General features: G+C 36.4%; 1 protein-coding gene and 1 pseudogene across 1 annotated transcript; one reads left to right on the top strand and one right to left on the bottom strand.

Moving 5' to 3' along the window:
* The first annotated feature begins 282 nt into the window (after nucleotides 1-282).
* LOC142598106 (large ribosomal subunit protein uL4A pseudogene) lies at nucleotides 283-1,196 on the top strand (annotated as a pseudogene).
* Nucleotides 1,197-3,173: 1,977 nt separating this feature from the next.
* On the bottom strand, nucleotides 3,174-22,525 carry LOC142598105 (uncharacterized). The gene is made up of 7 exons (XM_075735068.1): nucleotides 22,405-22,525; nucleotides 20,853-21,933; nucleotides 5,862-6,332; nucleotides 5,038-5,345; nucleotides 4,351-4,965; nucleotides 3,293-4,284; nucleotides 3,174-3,179 (listed from the first exon to the last, which is right to left on the bottom strand). The coding sequence occupies exons 1-7, from the start codon at nucleotides 22,523-22,525 to the stop codon at nucleotides 3,174-3,176; spliced, it is 3,594 nt and encodes a 1,197-aa protein (XP_075591183.1).
* Nucleotides 22,526-22,748: the final 223 nt, after the last annotated feature.

The following is a 22,748-nucleotide window of genomic DNA, read 5'->3' as shown; positions in this document are numbered from 1 at the left end:
AGTATTTTATTTCAATTAGTTTTATTAATCCAAAAAAAGTTGTATTATATAACGCGCAAATCTGATTAAAAAAGCATAGAGCGCATTCTTACTTGTTGATACATTTGTATGAAAACCTTTAATTTTTTTGGTTCCTATTTTATATTTATGTTTAGGAGTGTTAACGAGACGTAACGTTTATAGCGGTTTAATTTTAATTATAAAGATTAGCTCTAAAAATGTCTGCCCAAATTTGTGCTAACGTATATTCGTCAGAAGGTGCCGTTTGCAATCGCCAGGAACTTCCTGCTGTGTTTTCAGCACCAGTAAGAGCTGACTTGATAAAGCATATTCAGACAAATATGGCTAAAAACGCCAGACAACCATATGCTGTTTCTCCTAACTCGGGATACCAACACAGTGCTGAGTCTTGGGGTACTGGTAGGGCTCTTGCTAGAATTCCCAGAATCAAGGGTAGCGGTACAAGTCGTTCCGGACAAGGTGCTTTCGGTAACATGTGCCGCGACGGAGGTATGTATGCGCCTACCAAGACCCACAGAAGATGGCACAGAAAAATCAGCAAGGCTGAAAAGAGATATGCTGTTGCCTCAGCGCTTGCTTGCTCCGCCATGTCATCGTTGGTACAAGCTAGAGGCCATAAAGTTTCTCAAGTCAAGGAATTTCCTTTGGTCGTCGAAACTCAAGCACTTGAAGGTTTAAAGAAGACTAAGGAAGCCGTCAGCCTTTTAAAGAAACTTGGTTGCGAGGAAGAACTTAAACGAATCATCGAAACCAGAACACTTAGAACTGGAAACAGCAGACTTAGGCACGGAAAGCGTAGAGTTAGAGTTGGTCCTTTGATTGTCTACAGTGGCAAGACCGACAACATGCTTGCTTTCAGAAATATTCCCGGTGTCGACATTTGTCACGTCTCCAGACTTAACCTTATTAAACTCGCTCCAGGTGGAGTTCCTGGCCGATTTGTTATTTTCTCTGAAGAAGCGATGAAACAACTTAACGACGTTTACGCCAGCAAGAAAGATTTCATCATTCCTTCCGGTTTAATGACCAACCCAGACGTTGCTCGCATTATCAACTCTCAGGAAGTACAAGAAGTTCTACGACCTGCTAAGGAAGGCGCTTTGCCAAAGGTTGAAAACAAAAACCCACTTAAAAATGAAAAGGCCCGTGAAACACTCGCCGTAGCTAAACTCTAAGTTTAAGTCATTTCGTTGAATACAATTATTAAGTCAAGTTTTTAAGTGTTAGACTATTTATCTACATACAATATTTACCTTATAAAACAATTGATGTATATATTATTTTCTATTATAAGTAATAACTCATAAGGTTTCGATGCTTGAGATAGTTTTTTTAAGTACAGATTGTTGATCTGCGGTTTAATCTGTATCTTTTCTGATTCTTTGTCGCTTATCAATTTCTGAATATAACGCTTGAGAAAGTGATCGAGTCGTAGCCGCAAAAGTAGCTAATGTCCATTTAGTTTGCACAGATTTGCGTTTAGATTGAAATCTGAAAGCGTTTTCGACAAGAGCAATAGCTTGAGGGCAGTTTATTTGATACGGTTTATCAGACTTGTGTACAATGGAAATTGTTCCGTCGCGTTCCAAAAACACAATAACAATGTTTCCAAAGGTGACTGACTTCCATAAGTTGCTTGTGAGGAACGAAAACTCAGCGTCAAACCTAGCTGCATATTTGATAAACGAGATGAAAGTCGACTTTGTAATGGTGGACAGTTTACCTCGCTCGTTAAGAGGAATTCTTTCTCCAATACGAATTTTGTTGTCAGGTTCTGTATCCGAAGGACAGCTGAAGAACGCAATAGCTTTAGCGAGTGGTTTGGCAGACCAAACAATGGTGAATTTTTGTAACGACGGATCGAACACTAAATAACAACCTCTGGTAGTACTCCAGCGGTGTTTAGTTTCGTCTGATTCTTCTGGGAAGCGTTGAGTGTAGTAGTTGTACTTTTCTTCGTAACTAACCGTTCCTTCTGCGCTTTCGAAATTTTCTACTTCTTCTTTCTTATGTTCGATGAACGCTTCTGCATCATCCAATTCGTTTGCAATGACAGATTGTAAATTATTGGCATTTGGTCCTTTAAAACCTTTCCTGTTGCTCTCACTTTCAACAACGTTATTAGCAACCTTTGAACCACAGCAAAACGAGAAAATTGCGGATTTTACTTTAGGTTTGATTTCATTGTCAGTGTTTTTGTCGTCCACGTCGTATACAATTTCTTTCTCGTCAACGTTGGATCCGTAGCACAGTGAAAATAGTCCACGCTTTTTGTGCGTAACTGTTTCAATTTCCGTTGTTGTTGTTAATTCTTCAACAATTTGGCCATCCTCAGTTGGCATAACGTCAGCATCCACTTCAGCTCTATCACCAACGTCAACGTGCAATCCAGTTTCCTTAGATGCGTCTTCAACTTCTTCAGTAGATAATTCCTTTGTTTCATTTTCGTCACCGTCAACTGAAACTTGTTCGTCCAGTTCTGATTTTTCCTCAACAGAATCGGTGTGTTCGACATCTTCACCAACCGCGTCGTCGTTAAACACTTCTTCATCTACTATCTTTTGTTTGACTCCGCTACAACAACCACAAAAGCCGCTTGGGTGAATTTCTTCAAATTGTTCGTCATCAGAGCTGAGTTCGTCATCAGAGCTGAGTTCGGCATCAGAGCTGAGTTTGTCATTTGAATCTTCACCTGAGTAAAGTTCCGATTCAGATGTCTCTACTTGCTCTTCAATAATCTGCTCGATTTCTGCAGGGGTAGTTGCTTCGGATAGAGATTCAGTACTAGTCATAATTAAAACTATTTGACATGCACTTTGGTTCACATGCGTACGTTAGAAAAAAATGTGAAAAAAACTCAAAACCATTGTTACATTATTACATGGTTTAGTGATTAAATAAGTTCATTTTTTACGTCACCTAATTGGCTGCATAGATGTTTAATTTAAAAATTCATAAGCAAAAATATGAAAAACTAAACTCATTATTTATACGTTTTCGTATCCTTTTGTACTACTTGAGTAAATGTAAAAGATCTATACTCTTGCTCACAGTGTGAACTTAAATAATTATGACAACGATTATAATATATTCTAATAATACAAATTAAAATAATTTATGATTCAACAAGTGAGTAATATGATGACTGATCGCTAGTACTAGAATTTAATTTAGAAATTTTATTTAAGATTGGGTTGTTGGTTTCTGCGTTGGCCGCGTTCTTTGAATTCCTGGCCGCACGTCTGGCAGAAACTCGGACTGGCTTGCTAACGGGTGTTTCTTCAACTACTGGACTAACGGATTTGGTAGTTGCACGTCGTTTTTTTCTGCTGACTACAGCGGTTTGGGTAGTAGAATCATTTTCGTTTTCCTCGTCTGATAAATAAAGGTCAAAACCAAGTAACTTAGATCGTTTCTTTTTGCCTGTTTTTTTTTGTGCCTGTTTGTATTTGAGGCGTTCCTCCAATGGAACTACTTCAGTCCATTTTATTTTGTCGGAATCTTGCGCTTTGGCCGGAGCTTCATAGTTAAAATCAGTAATGTTGCTATAACTATTTAACAACTGGACAGACATATCGTCTTCTTTTGACTGTTCAGCTTCTTTAAGAATGGCGTCTAAATCTACGTCTAAATTATTTTCTGAGGTTTTGTTCTTAGACCACAGCTTCGTAGCTCCAAACTTGAGAATTTTTCCCAGTTCTTCGCGAGAAAATCCTACGGATTTAGACTGATTCATTGTTAATGTATTTGACACATTTAATCCTTGAACGACAAGTGCGTCTAATACCATTTTGGATTTAGCTCTTTCTAATATCTCTTCTTCGATTGAATTTTTTGTGATCAAACGATAAATTTGTACCGTCTTTTTTTGTCCTATTCTGTGTGCTCTGGCTTCTGCTTGCAGATCATTTTGAGGATTCCAGTCACTGTCATAAATAATAACGGTATCAGCGCTTGTAAGGTTGATACCCAACCCCCCTGCTTTAGTAGACAAAAGAAAACAGAAATCGTCGGAATCTGGAGCGTTGAAACGATCCATCGCTTTCTTTCGAACGTCTCTTCGCATAGTACCGTCTAGACGCTGATGCTTATAACCGTTTAATGTCAAATATTTTGAAAGTATGTTAATCATGCGTACCATTTGACTGAAAATTAAAACACGATGGTTCTTTTCCTTAAGACGCTTAAGCAATTTGTGAAGCAGACCCATTTTTCCAGATGACCACACAATATCGTGATTGTATTGTTCCCTTGACATCTTATCTAACGAGTCAAGATGGCCGTCAGCGTTCAAGTTATACGAAGACATATTCTGATCAAGCAATTCACGTTTGTGATAGGAGAGCAAGAAAGGATGATTGCAAATTTTCTTCAGTTCAACGCAAATATTCTGCAAAGTTATTTTCGAGCCGCCAGTGTTTTTACTTAAACTTTCATAATTGTGCAAGATAACGTCTTGGCAGAATTTTTGTTGTATGGGAGACAACTCAACACGCAAAATCCACTCAATTTTTTTAGGTAAAGATTTTAGAACGTCTCTTTTTACTCTTCGTAATACAATAGGCGATAAACACCGCTGCAACTCTTGAAGTTGTTGCTGTTTCAGCTCTCCAGTACTTGCTGTGTTCTCGATTTCAGAAAATCGAGGTTTGAATAAACTCAAACTGGGATAAAGTGTGGGATTCATAAAGTGTAGCAAACTCCATAACTCGTCTAAGTTGTTGTGCAACGGTGTTCCACTTAAGAGTAGTCTGTAACGCGCCCGAAAACTGCAGAGTTCTTTAAACCTTTTACTTTGTGAGTTTTTGAGTTGATGTGCTTCGTCTACAGTAATTAAATACCAACTTATACTTCTTAATTCTTGAAGATCGTTTGGCCATTGGAATATTGAAGGCGTAGCAATTACAACGTCAGCACGGTATCTAAGGCGATTAGTAATTATCGCTTTCAGTTGAGCTGGCGTTAACACACTGAGCCGACTGCGTGGGTGAATAAAATTCGAATATGCAATTCTACTCATTGGTCTAGATTTGACAACTTTAAGCTCTTCTTGTTTAATGATTTCTCGTGATTGAGGATCACCATGATACAGAACTACATTTGCAAGTGGTAGCCACTTGGCGAATTCGCTGTACCAGTTGTCCATTGTGCTTTGCGGTACTATGAGCAAAAATGGTCCAGCCAGTTTTTCTACATACAGTAAATGTCCTATCACCGCTATAGTTTGAACAGTTTTACCAAGGCCCATTTCGTCTGCGAGCAAAACACTTAAATTATTCTTCATCCTACTGATCATCCAGTTGACTCCAGTCAATTGATAGTCTCTCAATGTTAAACATTCTTCTTTTATAGAAGTTTCACCTGAATTAGTTTCTGCAAGCTTAGCATCAGTTGGAATCTTTTCTAAATTGAGTTCGCTTTCAGAAATATGCTGTTGAGACGGGCTTGGTTTATTGGTAGATGGATTAGGATTATTAAGTTGTTGTTGTTCTGCATCTGTAGCGAACGAGACTGAATTGAATTCAGTTGTAGAAGTAGTAGCGACATTTTTTGATTGATTTATGTTTAGATCTACAATAGAATTATTATCAAATTCTGTTTTTGAATTATTGGCGCTCATTGAATGACTGTTGAGATAATCCATCTTGGAATAAATGTTAATATTTTCCAAAGTTTTAGCTCCAAGCTGACTGCCGTTAGAAGTAGGATTCGGATATTGAGGTCTCGGAGGGTAGTTTACGTTGGGCACAAGACGTTGGCTGTATAGTGAGTCTGGCTGAAACTGCTGTTGCTGGTAAATAGTAGCTTCAGACTTGCATTCTGATTGGTCTGCCGAAAACATGCTTTTGAACCAGTTCTTATTAGCCAAGTAGGAAGGAGTTGATTTGTAAGGATTGAAAGACGTTTCACTCAGATCGTGTTGATTCAAAGCCATGTGTGCACTATCTTTTCCTGTAATGCGGGATTCTCTACTAATGTAGTCGTCGATTATTTGTTTAAAGTTATGTTCAACTAGAAAATCATAAGATTCCCATGTAGCACTTTCATAAGGAGTTGCTTGCCATTTGACCAAATACAAAATTTCTTGATTTGGGTCTTTAGGATTGACAGCAGTTGTAATTATGCGTTCGGCTACAAGCGCATCAAAGTCCAGTTGCTTCTGAAGCTCAATTGCGATGTTCATCTGTTCAATTTCGTCTTCTCCTAAGTATTCAAGAGCGTGGAGCATTTCTTCTTGCTTTTTAATGTAGTTGAAAAGTTTCTTTTGTCCTCCTTGACATATGTTTTTAACTTGTTCAAGTGTCAATAAACTGTTTTTTAACAAACAAAGTTTCTTCCATTTGATGTTGTAGGTCCTGATTTTGATGCATCCTTCGTAAGGCGGGGTATTGTTGTTCCATGTTATGTAATCAGCGTTGAGACTTATATCTTCGTTTTTAGGAGTTGCTGGCGAAGTTTCGTTCGAAGCTATAATGTCTTCTGTTGTAGCAGAAAATTTGTCAAGGAGCTTTATGGGCTGAATTCTCTGACAGTTTTCTATCGCAAATATTTCAATTTTAGACAAAATAAAAGAGTCTGCGCTTGAATTCGTTAAAGAAACTTGTGAGCTTTGTTCAGACTCATCAGGTAAAAGATTCTGGTTCTCGGAGAGCATGTCTTCCGTTTCATTAATATACGAATCAGAGTCGGCTTCCCTAATTTCTTCGGATTCCTTAGTTTCCTCAGGCCTTTCATCAAAAGTATGTAGTGATTCCTGTACCTCTTCCTTAGTTTCTTCTTTGTTGATAAATTCAGATTGTACTTGATCTTGGTCAGCGTCGTCTATTGAGCTAACAGACTTTTTGTTTGTTGTAAGAGCACACTCATCGAAGTTAACAGGCTTGGAAGCAAAATTGTTTACTTCTTTGCACTCCGCAACCGAAGTTTCTCCTGTAGGTACAATTTCAAAAACGATTTGTCGGTCGGAATCCCACCAAAAGTCAATGTGACTGATAACACGGTCGATTATGAATTCGTTTGTAAACCCGATTCTGTCTAGAACAGTTTCTTTGACTTTGCTCTTGGCAGTTTCAACGTCGGAATCGCTTAGATCTAAGTCTGAAGAAGACCGTCTATAAGAGCTTTCTTTGTTGTTTTTATCGGGGTCGTCTTTTTTCTCCCAGACGGAAGATTTGGAGTCGGACGGACAATAGTCAGAGTCGTTAAAGTTATCAAAATCGCTTTCAGAGTCTTCATATTCGTGATATTTAACTGATTTTCTGCGAGTTGTTCGCCTGTTAGAGGTGTAAGTGCTGTTCTGATTGATAAAAGAGTTATATCCTGGTTTTGGCTGGTCTATGTTGTTTATCTGCTGCCCTGGATACCGCGGCGGCAAATTTTTGGGTATCATAGGGCTGATTACGTTGTCTGGAATTTGTTGGTAAGCCGGACGCGGCACGTTAATGCTGTTGTGAGGCCGTTGGAAGTCGTATGGAATGCCTACTCCTGGTGGAATAGGGTACATAGGTATATTTGGCATCATGCCTCTATCGTTGATAGGTACTCGAGGAGGAATAGGTTTATTGTGGATAGCGTCCGGCAAGATATTCCTGTTCATTGACAGTTTGTAAACCTTTGCGGCATTGGGTACAAACCTGCCCGCGTACGTGTTTCTCATATGGGGTAAATGTGCCCCATAATTCATCTGGTTCAAGTTAGCATTATTGGTTGGAATAATCTTTTCAAGAATGATGGGCTGGTTCAAATGTGGCGAATTTTTCTCGCCCAATTCCGCGTTCATCATTTGAATATTCCCATTGTACAGCGGAGGTCGGAGCGAATCATTGCATTGCGAAGGCGTCACATTCGAAGATATATTGTTGTTGAAAGAGTTTATGTCTGTTGGGCACTTGTTGACGAGTTCTTTTTGAGAAGTGTTGCTTTCTTTATTCTTGTTATGTAGTTGATCATAAGGGAATTCAAAAACGCCACTATAATCACCACTCATTAACACAAAGGATCCTCGAAGGTAAATAATCCAATAAAGTGATCCAAATCAATTCGCTGTACAGAAATATTTCTTATTATTTAATAATTATTTCGAATATTCGTAGAATAAAATTTCCAGAATCACTTGTCAACTATTTCTTTTTTATTCTCCTGATTATGTATAATTATTTATCGAGCTTTATAACGTGCTATTTTTATATATATTTTTTTTTAAATTTATATTTATTAAAAATTTTTTGTGAAATTTTATTGGTAGCTTTCGTCTATGGCGTAGACGAAGTCATTTTTTGGAGGTTCGTATTTATCTGTGTAGTAGACCTTTCTCGATATTAGTTTTGCATTTTTTAGACGCGGATCGTCTGGTTTGACGCCGCTTGGTAGTATGACGTTGTGAATGTGTAGCGATTTTTTTCTGAGCATCGATTGAATTTGTTTTTCGAACTCTTCATGATCTTTCTGTGTTTTTACAGGACGACTTTTTTTGACAACGGCGTTCAAATCTCTGGCAGCCAAGCAGCAAAACTGGCACGGACCGGCTTCACTGCAAGAATTACAGTGTTTGATGTCGTTGAATTCGAAAACGTTTAAATCGCCTTTCGAACAGTGTGTGTCTCGCTTTTCAACCGGTTGTAATTTACAAGACCGTAGTCGTGAGTCGTAGAAAGCTCTGTTTTTCGCAAAAAAGTTAGTTTGATCGTCTTCTGAGACATATTTGACGTTGTAGTAATCCTGAGGGTTGGGCTGGTAGTTAGGATTGTAAATGGTGTATTTGTCTGGTTCTTCGATGCAACAGACAGTTGCAAAGGATTTCCAAACATGTTTAACAAAACCAATAAAGCTTTCGTCGTGCGTATGTACCAACAATTTGTTGTTACAATGCGGACATTCGTAAACTTTTCCTTTGCTATATGACATTGATGTTTAGCTGAAAACTAAAACTTTTAAAATGAGTATGAAATGTGTTTACTGACATTAAATAAAGAAGTATAATTGGAGCGCAAGAAATTTCAAATTTTGGCGGAATCTTCGAAACAGAAATAGACTGATTACAGTTCTATACGCTGTTTAGCTGAGAGAAGTCGAAAAATTTGCTTAATTTTTTTCAATAAAAGCACAAATACGATTAAAAATTTTATTGGGATGACACATTATAAAGCAAAAGGAACAAAGTAGTGATTCCGGTACAGAAGTTCTGTTGTCAAGCCAAATGCGTTAGACGCAAAACCCAAAACATTTGCGAAAAAATTCAAGTTTATTTTTTTGTTTCTAGCGATTTATAAATAGATTCATTTTATTAATTCAATCTTTAAATTTTTTTAATAGAAAGATAAGCTGAAGCAGACACGTACAAAACATAGCACGTTGTATTTTTAAGCTATGTATAAGATGAAGTAATTAACTGTGTAGAGGAATTAATCGTTAATATGAAGAATCAAGAAGGAGGAGACATTGCTAGAAACAGGTATTTATCTATGGCGTGGGAAGCTGATGGTATGTTGGAGCACCGCACTTCAGATGGGGAGGTAATTTACAGCCCGCAATACAGCGACGACAAGTATGTTTACCGGCATATTCACACGCCTAGAATCGTTATGAAGCGCGCTATCAAAATGCTCGCGCTAAAAAACCAATGCCGCAACGAAAAGGCCGACCAAAGAGCCATCAACGACATTAATGACGCGCTGCTCGATTACGACGAGATCGTAACGCAGTTGTATCTTCACATGAGCCCCGACTGGAAGCTTTATATGATTCATGAAAGAGACTCGACATTTTGTTTTCGCAGACCGCGCCGCGACTAGTGAATTTTACATTCATATTTAATCAATCTGTAACCTGTAAATTGACGTGCATTCAACTTGAATAATTTGCGTCCTGTTTGTGAGCGAAAAAACTGGGAAAAGAAAATTTATTTTTAAGAATATCGAACCGGTAGCAGTCACGCGAGCGCGGATCTTCTGCAGTTGTGACAATTTTTTTTCCTAGGACATGAAGTTCGTTTTCAGTAAGCTTTTGCGTGGGCTCCAGTACCAGCCCCCTTGAAATCGTGTAGAAAATAAACTCTGACGACAGCTCAAGCCACTTTTCATTGTTTAAAACGCCGTTGCACGTTTTTAGAAGCAAACTCAGCTTCAGAAAAAATTTCTTGGCATCTGAGAGGACATATCTATTGTCACGGCTCAGCTCGGAAAAGTCTAAAGATTCAGGCAAAACTTTTGGCGCAAACTCAATGTGTTTTGGCAAATTCGATTTGGCAGGCTCGTATTTTTCGTACCTTTTTTCTAACTGGGAATAATATGGATAGTGGTAGTCATGACCGTCACTAGCAAAATTTTTGACATTCTGGTGATGGTTGAACGCTGGTCTAGGCGTTGTTTTATCGTAGTAGTTAGATTTGTGTGGGTGAGTTTGGCTGGATCGCATTGGGGACTTGTCTTCCTTTGCTTCGTTATCATTAATCGCATGAGTCGGGGCACTCGTGAATTTGCGTGACGCGGTTTTGAGCGAAGCAGGCGTTTCTGCATCTTTGTTCGGCTTGCTGACGGACGCTCGAGTACGTTTCAGCGCAACTGGCTTTTCGTTGCTCAATGAATTTGATTTCTGCGCTTTAGCAGTCTCGTTGGCGTTTGAGTCAGTGTCACAACTCTTGTCGGGCGACGAAGCTTCGTGATTGTTTGAAACGTTTGAGTTGATTACGTTGGTATTTGCTAAAAAATCACGTGGTATGCGTTTGTTAGCGTATCTGCGAGTGTTGTTACAGTTTCTGAAAGTTTTGTTGGCGGTTCTGGACGACTTGTGCAGCATGTTTCCCTGTCTGGGAATGCCAAGATCCTTGGCGGGTGCGTTGTTTCTATTCATACAAAAAATGTATACTTCAATGAATTATATATGGGTCATGTGATAATAATTAAAACGCGATAAATTAAATAGCATTTTAGGATTTCTATTTATTTAGTTTACCAAAAAATGTACATAATTTAAAAAAATTTTGTGTGGGCCCCTATGTTTCCTGGGGATGGTTTCGCAGATTTAATTTTTCATGGATTAAATTGTGGTTAGCAACCACAGCTTTGCTCGCGTGTGCTGCGAAGAGAGCCACCAAGCGCAGAGATGACTCGATGTACAGTTCATCTTCCAGTTGCTTGGAGTTGATGTTTTGTGGCATTTTGTTGATGGTTTCCTGCATTTTCTTGCACATCAAAATAGCAAACGAGTTGTTGATCTCACTCGGGTGGTTAATTAAATACATGAAATAGTCTCGAATTTTATCTAGAGAGCTTTTCAGAAATTGCAGGCTTTCGCTGATGCTTTCTACATTTTTTTTCAATGTGTAATTTTTGTAGCTGTGTTTTATGTCTCGAAGCAGGTGTTCGACAGCAGTTTCTTCCACTTCCTCGAACGTCAAAGTGTAAGGAACAGGAACGAAAGAGAGCTTGGGTTTTTTTATGGTCAGTTCAAAGGTGTAATACGTCTGCAATGGCATTGACGTGTCGTTTACGTTTAAGAGCAAAAAAATTGGGTTTTCGGTAAACTCGAAAAAAAGTTGGTGGATCGAAAAGTCCGTTTCGTTAAACTTAGACGCGGTAGAGTACCAGCCAATGATTTTTTCGTTTGCGTTGATTTTTAAGTACATGGCAAACATGTTTCGCAAGTATGTGATGTCGAGGAACCAAATGTTTTCTTCATTTGACATTTCTTCAAATGGCACGGCGTAACAGTTCGACACGGTTATTTGGTTGTTGGTACTTTCTCCTAAAAGAGCTCCTACCACACGTTTGTTTGTGTTGCCACAAGATCTAGAATAATGATCTACGATGGAAAGCAACGGCATCGGGTGAATCAATACAGGATGAGACAAAAGCTCTACGTCACGGGGCTTAAAATTCTCATACTCGACCGAGTGCGCCGTGTTGACTAAAGAAATGGAATTTTGGTTCATGGGAGTTTACGCTGAATTACAAGTTGCAGCGTAAAAGCTTCTTTATATTTTTAAATTTGATAATTTAATATAAGAGAATTTATTAATAATAAATATTCCAAATAAAGCGATTACTTCGCTTCGAACTGTGAACTGAACGATCAAAAATAATTTAAACTTATGTCGGGGTGACAAGCGTAGGTAGCGACCACGGCGTCTGAACAATGCCTACTATCAACCCAAACAGGCCAATGGCACTAACAAATATTTCTATGATCAGTACTTTGATGAAAATTCCGGGTTTTTGCGCGTCAGCAAGTGCACAGCCACTGCCGATGATGCCAACTCCAATTCTAAAAATGTATTTTACGAGCATAAAGTTTCATGCTGTTGGTTTTTACTGAAACAAAAACAAAATTAAAGCTCTGGAACACTTACCCACAAACTAAGTTACTGATGCCCACCGTTAGTCCCCCAAAAAATATGCTTCCGGCAGCTGTAACTGCTGCAGGGTAATATTCTTCAGGTATTACATCAGGTAAAACTTTGCATTTTGCGTGAAGTAAAATAGCCATAATGATGCCATAAATGGCAACTGCTTCACAAAAAATAATTGAAACTAGATTTTTCGATCTTATTTCCGGAGCAAAAATACTAGCCCCTAGCAAAACGCTACCTGTTAGATACATGCCTCTACGCGAAGGTGAGAATCAACAAGTACTTACATCCCGGCGCCAATAATGGAAAAACCAAGTGAGGAAAAAACTCCAAGATATGCAATGTGAGAAGGATGAATCTCCATGAAATATTCAGTAATCGAACGCATAGTTGACTAAGCTTGTATATTTATCAGGTACATATTATTTTAATATTGATCTTTATTTTTAGTATAGTAGAATTAATGATTTATTAATATTTTGAAACTACTGCTCGGACAGACATAGATTTAACTGTGATTTAACTCAGCTAGAGGTTTAAATGGTCTAAAAAAATCTGGCAGCGCTTGCTTTCGTGTGCATGGTAAATCAATTCTTGCATATAGCGGTTGTACCGAGACTGTAATTCTTGCCCCAAGTATAAATTATCTTCTTTTAGCAAACTACATTGATTTTGAGTATTCATACACAATTTTGTCATATACGTTGAATAAGTCGCAAAGGTTTTAATCGTTTTCAACAATATCTGCAGCGCGTTAAAGGTAGCCCGGTCTTTAGGATGGAACATCAAACTTTGCAATAACGTTTGTACTAATGCTAGTTGTAACTTTAAATATGATGAGTAGGAATTGATTTTATACTGTTTTTTTTGTTGTACCAAAAGAGAACCGTGCTTTTCTGGAGAGAAAATTGATGTTCGGGATGATTGTTTCACAAAACTAGAAATTACGTCTTTTGCATCGTTTTTATCTGAATTCATTTGCGCCCAAAATAACTGTAAGTTGGGTTCAATTAATCCATGTAAAATGTAACGAATAAATTTCCGAGTAAATCTTTTCATTAAAGTCGTTGTAGAAACTATAACAGAGTACAGCTCTGACTCTACAATGCTAGCTTCTTTGCATTTTGTGAATATTAACCAAGTGTGGTTTAGTATCGATTCAGCAGTGAATAAGTAAAACAAAACTTGGTTTATATATGAGTAAACAATTTTAATTGAACTTGGAAACAATATGGCACTAATAATATTGGCCAACGTAGATTCATTTTTTTCTCGTATTATTAATCTAAAATGGTCTTGGATGTAATCCACACTTTCAGTGAGAGTTATTTTTTTAGACTCATAGCCAAAATAAGTTTTCAGTTCATCTAAAGTTTGCAGTTCGATATTTGGTCGGTAAGATTCAATCTCCTTCGCAGTTGAAAACAATTGCGAACAAAATTCATTGTCTTGGTAAGATATGTAAGGCAAATAAGATAACATCATATTGGGGTAATCCGATAAATTATGAGACAAAATGTATCGTCCAATTTCTTCATAACTACGCAAATTCATCAGCGTGAAAGCAAACTCGTATTTGAACTCAAAATAGTTGTTCTTGCTTTTATATTTGTTTATATTGTCGCACAACAACTGATTTATTGAAGTTACATTACAGAAATCATTGGGATTAACCAGTTGATAGCTAAAGTATTCTTGATAAATCCCTAGCGCACTGCCAAGCGGACCAGCTTCACGAAAAAATGAAAGTTCTTGATACTCAAATATGTAGTTCAAAAACGGATTGATGAACCGGTCGTAAATTAACGTATCAATCGAGAGGTTGAGATTATAAATACTTTCCTTGATTTTATTGAAGTAATTGAAGTTTGATACATTATGAGTATTTTTGTTCTCACTGCCAGAACTAAAGCTAAAAGAATTATCGCAAATAGAATGAATTTCTCCGTATATTTTAGTAATGTTAATGATTTTCTCGACTGATTTGTTTAGAATGTCGCATGACAAATACTTTTTTAGATTGTACAATATGTTAATTGTTGAGTTGAGAGGGAAAATTATTTGCTCAAAATCAATTGGCAGTTTAGGGTTCGTGTAAATAAATTTTTCTCTCCATCTAGCTAAACCTTGACCGTTATATGTCTGAAGAAAATTATTTTCTATATAAAAAAACTCATGGTTGAAATCATTTGTCGACTCGTTTGTTAGTATTGTATAAAAATAAGTTTCAACTCTTTCAGACAAAATTTTAACGAGTTTGGAGTGACAGTTTTTAAATTTGTTCAAAGGAATATATAAAGATATAACACTGATCGCCTGAAGTATAAAATTGACCGGTCTATCGTTTATTTCATTCATAAGCCTTGTATCGCTATTGTTGATAGAAGTGTCAGCCTCTCTGTTGTTTATTGTAATTTCGTTTGACGAAAGCACCTCATCGATTAAATTCATGTTTAACCCATTTGAACGCTGCTTTAAATATTTAGACAGTAGTTGGTCTGTGTTAGATAAACTGTTCGAAAATTCTTCGTTGCATATATTTATGATTTCTTTACAAAAGTTTAAAACGGAAACCAACTCTTCTAAATTGGTCAATATGCAAGTAATAGTTACAAGTTCAGCACTTATCATCACTTTAGTTATGACGTTTATGATTTTTTCGATTGTCGCCGTGAGTAATTCATCAAGTTCTGAAGATACAGTAATAAAAACAAACATATTGCACTGAATGTATTCTTGTAGTGTCAATTTGATTTTGTAAAACTGTAAAAGAATCTGCAGAACACAGTAAAAAGAGTATGAAAAAATTTTTTCCTCATGGTTTTCACCATTCGTAATATTTCTAATGCGTTTTAAATCGTAGCTGTAGTCTAAGATTTTCAAAACGCAATGGTGAATTCCAAACGTAATTGGTTCAGAAACAAAATGGATATAGCTACTGCTTGTGCCAGTTAGACAAGCTATTATATCTGTGATGAAAATTTTTTCTCGCGCTTCGTAAAACTTATTGCGTTCCTGGACCGATATTTTATTGAAATTCATTTTATCTCCGTACAACAATTTTAAATTGGAATCAAAGATTTTAGCGTATGCTTTGTCTTGTGGAGTTTCTTGATTAGCGTTGGTAAAGGTAGAAATGTTTAGAGAAGAACTGATGAAACCTTGATAAAAGTTGAATCCTCTTGAAAAATGAAAAATATCACTAGGGCTACAAACCGAAGATATGCGTCTTACTTGGATTGTATCTAAGCTGCTTACAGACCCTTGTGCCTCATTTAATCCTATGCAAAAGTCGGTTTCGAATAGTTGCAATATGAATAAGCCTCCGGGACTAATGAGACCTACATCATTGAACGGACTCGTCAAAATAAACTTAGCAAATTTAAACGACTTGTTCTGCGGAATTTTCGCGAAAGCGACCTTATATTCAAAGTTTTTCAAATAGTATTGAAGATAGAGGCCTTCGCCACTTTGAAGCATGACGACGTCGCCATAGCGAATATTTTTTGCATAGTTCGAGTGTTCTGGAACAATGATTAGAGAATGTTCCATAGTGTCTAAATTTAAGCAAGAAAAAATCGAGTCGTCAAGCTTGTCGGAGTAATAAATCGATCGTAACACAATGATCAACGCGTTATTACAGTAACTATTTACGGTGCTGTATGACTCTCGCACTTCAGCATTATAAAGCTTAAGATCTTCATCCCAAGAATTTCTATTCAGGCTTAACAACGAATTTGTCGAAAAATGAAGTTGAACTGGCTCGTAGTATTGTAAGTTCATATCATCAGGTTTTTCATGAAAAACTGCTGCAGATTTTTAATGTCTTTGAAAAACTGTTGACTTACAATTTGCTCTTAGTTGGAATTGCGAAAGTACGATCAGTTCAAAATCAATCTTACTGTTTGAAAAGGTTTAACTTAGTTAGCTATCTCAACCGCTGAGTCAAGTTCACTAATGTTATTGTTAGAGATGTTGTCCAAAAATAAACCAATATTTATTAAATTTTTATTTTGACATTTGAACAGGAAAACTTATAACAGGTAAAAAGACTATTAAATATTAGCATCTATTCTTTGCAAGTTTCGGACATAAAAAATCTGCCTGCGAAGTTAGAAGCAACGTTGACAACTTGATTGCCAATACACAAAAACTCGTCACCACGAGGAGGGACATAGTGAATGTCGTACTCTTTGTCGTTGATTTGAATCGAGTCTGGAATTTTTTCTAAGTCAACCATGTGCTGAACTAACCCATTAAATATTTGATTGTTGTTTAATTCAGTAATATTGTTGTCAACTTCGACACATATAATACAGTCGTCTTCCGCGTACTGGATGTCGTTTAAAGTTCCAATCTCCGTAAACTCTACAGGAAAATTTTCAAAGAAAATGTTAGCAGGCTTGCCTTTATCCATTGCTAGTACTTCATTGAAATTAATAAAAATTACAAAGAATTAACGCTAGGTTTTTTTATAAAAATTAATTTTTAGCACTTAGTTATTGTTCAATGATGATTGGTGTAATGACAAGCCCTACAGGTATCTCAGGCAGCAGTAACAAATCTATTGTACTTATTCTTCTTATTGCGTGATCTATCGTTTCATTTGCTAGTAGTTTGTTGTTCAATAAATATAAAGTCAACTCTTCACTGTTGGCATCTATAGTTTTGTTTAGATACTTTATAATTATGTCAACCTGCGTATTTTTGTGAATTAACATATAATAGGGGTTATTTGCGGCGTTCAGACTCGCTGTACCTAGATTGTGCGTTATCGTTATTTTTAGGTGATAGAAGTTGATACTCTGTGACGTTTTCATGAGTAGTTGAGATATTTTCTCGTTAGAAACAGATTGACTAACGTCTGGTAGTTCGTCTTGGGGCTCTAAATTTTTGGTATATTTTTCATCAGCAAGTTTAAAGTCTTGTGACGCGTAATATTTATGAAGAAATTGTTTTTCCTGGTCGATAAAATATGGAAAAATAGTGTCGAGCAAATTTTGTACAGTTTCGTCGTTACCTAACGTTTCTTTGTAGTTGGATGAAATCGATAAATAGCACTTAGGGCAGTGAGAACCTTTGTTAATTATGTAGCGTACTAGACAGACGCGACAAAAAGTGTGCGAGCAATCTTTGATCGTTGTTGCTGATCTAAAAAAACCGTTGCAAATCATGCAAATAAAGTAGGAAGAGACGAGAAACAGGTCGTATGGCTAAAAATAAACAATAACTGATCAATTTTACAAACATACAGGTTGTTCGTCTTGGTTATTCGTGTTTAACTGTTGGTGTTCTGAGATGGGCTGCATTGTGATGATACTTTGCGTTAATATCTATTTAGTAAATAATAATTTGAGTGTTGATAATATTGAATAGTAAAATTACCAAATTAATCTAAATGATTTATTTTAGATTATTGATTAAAAAAGACAGGCAATAACATGAGGATTAAAATAGCAATCGGGAGGTAGAAGCGAGTAGTTTTTAATGACTCAATGGACTACGTTAAGCTTTCAAACACTGCGATACTAATGATCCCGCCCCGAATTAACTAGTTTGTAGAAATAAAGGAATTATATTAAAACTAAAGAAGACATAAAAATTAAATCGAATAACTAAAACTGAATCTCGCTTCAACAACTAAAGTTTTTCAACTGGTCTGTTGTTTCAGAATTTTTCGCTGTTCTGTCGAAATAGTTTTTATTGAGGAACGGCAGTTGTGTGACCGTTCTCGGCCTCCCGCCACGATTTTTTCCGCTGGAGTTTTGCAGCGGTAAACTAGCAATTACAGCGGCGTGAGGTGTTTGAAACTTTTCTGCGCTAGCCTTAGCATTTTCCCATATTATTCTAGCACTACAATAAGCTTCTTCGACAGAATTAAAGCGGGACAGCGCTACCCATCCGACATAGATGTTTTGAAACCTTACTCTAAAACCTTTTTGTTTTTTGTCAAAATATAAGCCGGGCAATGGAGGAAGACTTTCGGCGATAGACATTATATCTCGGCGTATCTTGCGTTTTCCATTTTCATCAGAAGCAGTAAACTTATTCAACTTGTTTTTGCGAGTAGCTGAAGACGAATAAATTTTCTTTTTCTGCTGTTTTTGAAACGATTGTGACGAAATCTCTGGCAGTTTAGAATTGTGCTTTCGAATCGTTTTTTGAGAAATACAATCATTTTCATAAGAGTTACTATTAGTTACATCGTAGTTATAGAATTTTGAATCAAGAGTATCTAGCGCGTAAAAATTACTGGATTGGTGAAACGAAGAACGTTCAATAGATGGTGAGTTTTTTGATTTAATATTACTGGTTAAATAGTTTTGAAAAAAAACATAATTATCCACTGACGAATCCATTTCCGACCAACTGTTTCGTAGCTTATAGTTTTTGATGTTGTCTGAATTTGATAACGAAAGGTTCTGTGTAGAAAGGTTTTCGTTTGTTAGAGAGTTTGAAGAGTGGATAAACATTTTCGATTTCTCGTTGTAAATGTCTAGCATCGAGACTTCATGCAATAGGTTGTTTGTAAAAGAATTATCTTTCTGGATTTCGCTGACGTTAACTTGGTCTTTTTGATTCAATTCAGATTTTGTTCTTAAAGCATAGTAAAAGAGATCATCTTGTTTAGAATTTTCCATGCCATTTTCGATGTATGAATTGCTGTCTTGCGCAAAGCAAACGTTCATATTTAAAAGATTGTCGTTTACCAGAAGTTTGTTTTTATTCATTTTGTTATTATCCACCAAGACATTGTCTAGGTTGTAGTGATCAACTTCTGCATATCCTTCATTACTATTTAACTTATAGGTTAAAAAAGACACGAGTTTATCAAACATACCATCTTCTTGATTTTTGGTCATTTCCGTTTCATCGTTATTTTTTTCTGACTCGTCATTTAGTTTGGAAATAAGTCTAGAAGGAGCTGAATGATTTTCAGCCAAGTCGTTCTTAATTCTGTATGAAACAGGAACAGGGGTTAAAGGAATATGATGCAGGTCTTTTTTAGAAAAACTGTAAATTTCACTAGCTTTCCATGTTGTTTCGCGCGGGGATGATGGAATCCCTTTAAATTCTATTTTGGGTTTTTCACGTGTATCTAGATAATAATCATATTGTTGTTCATGACTAGTTCTTTGTAATGACAGAAAGTTTTCTGGATCGCAGCGTTGATAATTATTCTTATTGTCGTTTTCATAAACATTTACTAAAGGAGTTTCGTGCAAAATTTCTAAGCCGTTGTAAGACTCTGAGTTATTGTTGTAACAATATTGTGTATTTTGACTAAAACATGTTCGATGTTCAGACGGATAAATATTAGGAGAAGCAGAGTTATTTAGCTGTGTTATTTTTCCTTTCACAACTTTGGGAAGGACACGCTTGGATTTGAAAGCGTTATAGTTGTAATAGCCATTATTAGTCTCCGCTACATTGAATGAAGAAGCAACGAAAGTTTGAAAAGTTTCACTAACTGGTTCTTTGTACCAAATTTTGTCAGATTCGTCTCGATAAAAGATAGTTCTTGAGTCAGGTATGGAATCTATTTTTGCTCCGTGGTTTTCTAATTCAGATTCAGTGTAGTCCTGAAAGCTACCACTTTTGTCTTGAAAAGCATATTGACTAGTGAATGAAGCTGTTTCCCTTTCAGAAATATGTTTAATTTCCAGTTTCGTTGAACTGGCTTGATAATGGTTGTTATCAGCACTGTTGTTATTGAGCACATTATAATAGTTAGGATCTACTACGTAATTCTTTATTGAACTAGTAACATGCTCTCTATGCACAAGAGGTGTCACCAAACGCGTGTTACAAATAAAATTTTCGTCATCCCGGTCGCTCAAGTCGTTTAAATTTCTTTCTAAATTTTTATCTGACTCTTGACTTTTTATATTACGTTTATCAAGATATACATGGTTGCCTTGATTTAAATTAGAATTAGCTGTTTCATCGTAACTAAAGTTATTGAACTCTACAGCATCATTTCTGCAAGAATATGACATATTTTGTTAGATATAAAGTGCTTAACAGTTCAAATCGTTATTACAAGCTGATTTAGGTATCAGCAACACAAAAAATATTCAAATATGCTGGTCACCTTATATTTTTACTTGCTTGCTAACATGTCAATAATATTAAGTGGAATAGGCTAAGTGTGCGTTAGTTGTATATTACACGAGTCAATAAATTGGTCAGGTTGTTACACAACTAAACCTCGATTATAAGATTCGAAATTAGCGTTAATCCAACTCAGTCTGCTGATTAATTGGAAGATGTTACATATTCACACTAATAACATAGTTATTAACATTAATTACACGGAAATAGAATATTGTGTAAATATAAAAAGATTTAGCAATTAAGATGAGCTAAAAAGAATCATGTGATGTTCAGTATGGATTTCAACTTCAAGAACAACTTAAGGTGTTTTTTTACTTCGTCAGTGAAGTAAGTTTTCCCAACTTCGATGCTTTGTCTGGTTAAATACGAAACCAAGACTTCGTCATCTTGAATGTCTTTTTTGATTTCAAGTGATGATTCTGAAAACTTAACGGCAACTTGCATTCCTCTTGTCGCTGATAATACCGTTTTACGTTCATGTTCTATGGAATCTAAAGTACCTAGATGAAGTTTTTTTGACGGACAATAAATAGGCGTACCTGGAATAAGTTCACCTTCCTGAACTTCGACACCAAATATCATTGGATTCTTGTAGTTGAAAACTAAACCTGGCAGCATTTTCATAATAACAGGTGTTACGAAATGTTTACGGTTTTCTTCTTTAAGTTGCGCTCGGTAATTTTCAATGTGCATTGTGTATTTATCGAAAAGATGATAAATGATATCCTCTTTGAAAATCGTTACTCCAAGGTTGGTTGCTTCTTGTAAAGCTTCTGGATCGATTTTTACATCGAAAGCAAGAATCACTGCGTATTCTTTGTAGCCACGTTCAATCATAGTGCTTGCTTTAACTACGTCAAGCTTGTGAACTGTGCCAATTGAAACATTGTTAACAGGAATTCTCGAGTTTTTCAAAAAGTCTAAAAGAGCTTCGAGCGAGCCTAAACTACTAGCAACAACATAAACTCCGTGAGAAGATTTTTCAATGGATTGCACAATGCTGTCAACATCAGATTGCAGAATTTTCTTATATTCCTCAATTTTTTCTGGGTTGTCACTGACGTATAGTGAGCTTCCGGCAATTGCATCTTGAAGATTTAACCCTGCGATTCTGACTCCCATTGCAGCTCGAACTTCGTCATGATGAATATATTCGCCATTGACTCGTGATTCTCTGAGCGGCTGTGGTGTTAGCAAAGCTTTTACGTTGGACACGATAGGTCCTTTGAGTCCTGCTGCAACAAACGTATCACCTTTACGTAAAACTCCACCAATCAACAAAACATCTATTGTTGAGCCAAGTCCCACAGTGTTTTTAACGTCAAGAATAGTCGCAGTCACTGTTTCCATTTCGAGAGTTATTCTGTTACTCATATACTCTTGAGTTAATTTAACCATTAAGTAGAGTAAATCTGGAATTCCTTGACCGGTAACAGCGCTAGTAGGGACTAAATTAATTTGTTTTTTAGAGTTAGTGTTTTCTGTGAATAAAGTAAATGTTAACATGGCTTTTTTACATAGCTCAATCATACAATGTTGAGCTTTGGACCTGAAATCGTCAACGGTATTTTTCTTTTGATTTTTGATTGCTCGTACAAAAGGTTCGAATTCTTGCGATTTCCACCCAAAACATCTATCTATTTTGTTTAAAGCAACAATAAAAGGACATTTCTTATTTATTAGCAATTCCAGCGCTTCCATCGTTTGTTGTTCGATACCTTTTGTGATGTCAACAACTAGAATAGCGATATCACAAAGGCTTGAACCTCGTCGACGTAAATTGGAGAAAGACTCGTGGCCCGGCGTATCGATTATGATAAGTCCTGGAATCTTGACTTCGAACTTAGAATCGACTTTACTGCATTGATCTTTCAGTGTTTCTGCAGGAAAATAAGTCGCTCCAATTTGTTGGGTAATACCTCCACATTCTCCTTGCTGAATATTTGTACCGCGCATTTTGTCTAACAGCTTGGTTTTACCAGTATCAACATGACCAAGGATACAACAAATAGGAGATCTTAAGAAGTTAGCTTGTGACATAGTTTCGTTAGCCTGTTGTAACTCGGCATTGTTATTCTGATTAGCATTTTTCTGAGAAAGCTTTGCTTTTTGTTTCTTTGTTAAAACTTTTCTGCTGGCTTTTTCAGCTGTTTTCTTATTAAACTGTTTTTTTTCAGCATCGTCGTCTTTAATTTTTCCCTGATTTGATTTAGTTGTATTATTATCGTTATTATTTTTTTCTGAAAAATTATTAGAAAATTTT

The sequence above is a fragment of the Dermatophagoides farinae genome, unplaced genomic scaffold (genome assembly GCF_024713945.1).
Source record: "Dermatophagoides farinae isolate YC_2012a unplaced genomic scaffold, ASM2471394v1 contig7, whole genome shotgun sequence".
Classification (NCBI taxonomy): Eukaryota; Metazoa; Arthropoda; class Arachnida; order Sarcoptiformes; family Pyroglyphidae; genus Dermatophagoides; species Dermatophagoides farinae.
Note: the sequence above shows the minus strand (reverse complement) of the source record. Positions and strands in the feature narration are given on the sequence as shown.

What these genes read in the sequence shown, in the direction of transcription:
- LOC142598105 (XM_075735068.1), bottom strand. Translation starts at nt 22,525, where the DNA reads ATGTCACAAGCTAACTTCTTAAGATCTCCTATTTGTTGTATCCTTGGT. An exon ending in GATGACGAAGTCTTGGTTTC is followed by an intron (nt 6,333 to 20,852) that starts GTATTTAACCAG and finishes GTTAAAAAACAG; the next exon opens with TTTATTGACACTTGAACAAG. An exon ending in AAGAACTGGTTCAAAAGCAT is followed by an intron (nt 5,346 to 5,861) that starts GTTTTCGGCAGA and finishes TTTAACATTGAG; the next exon opens with AGACTATCAATTGACTGGAG.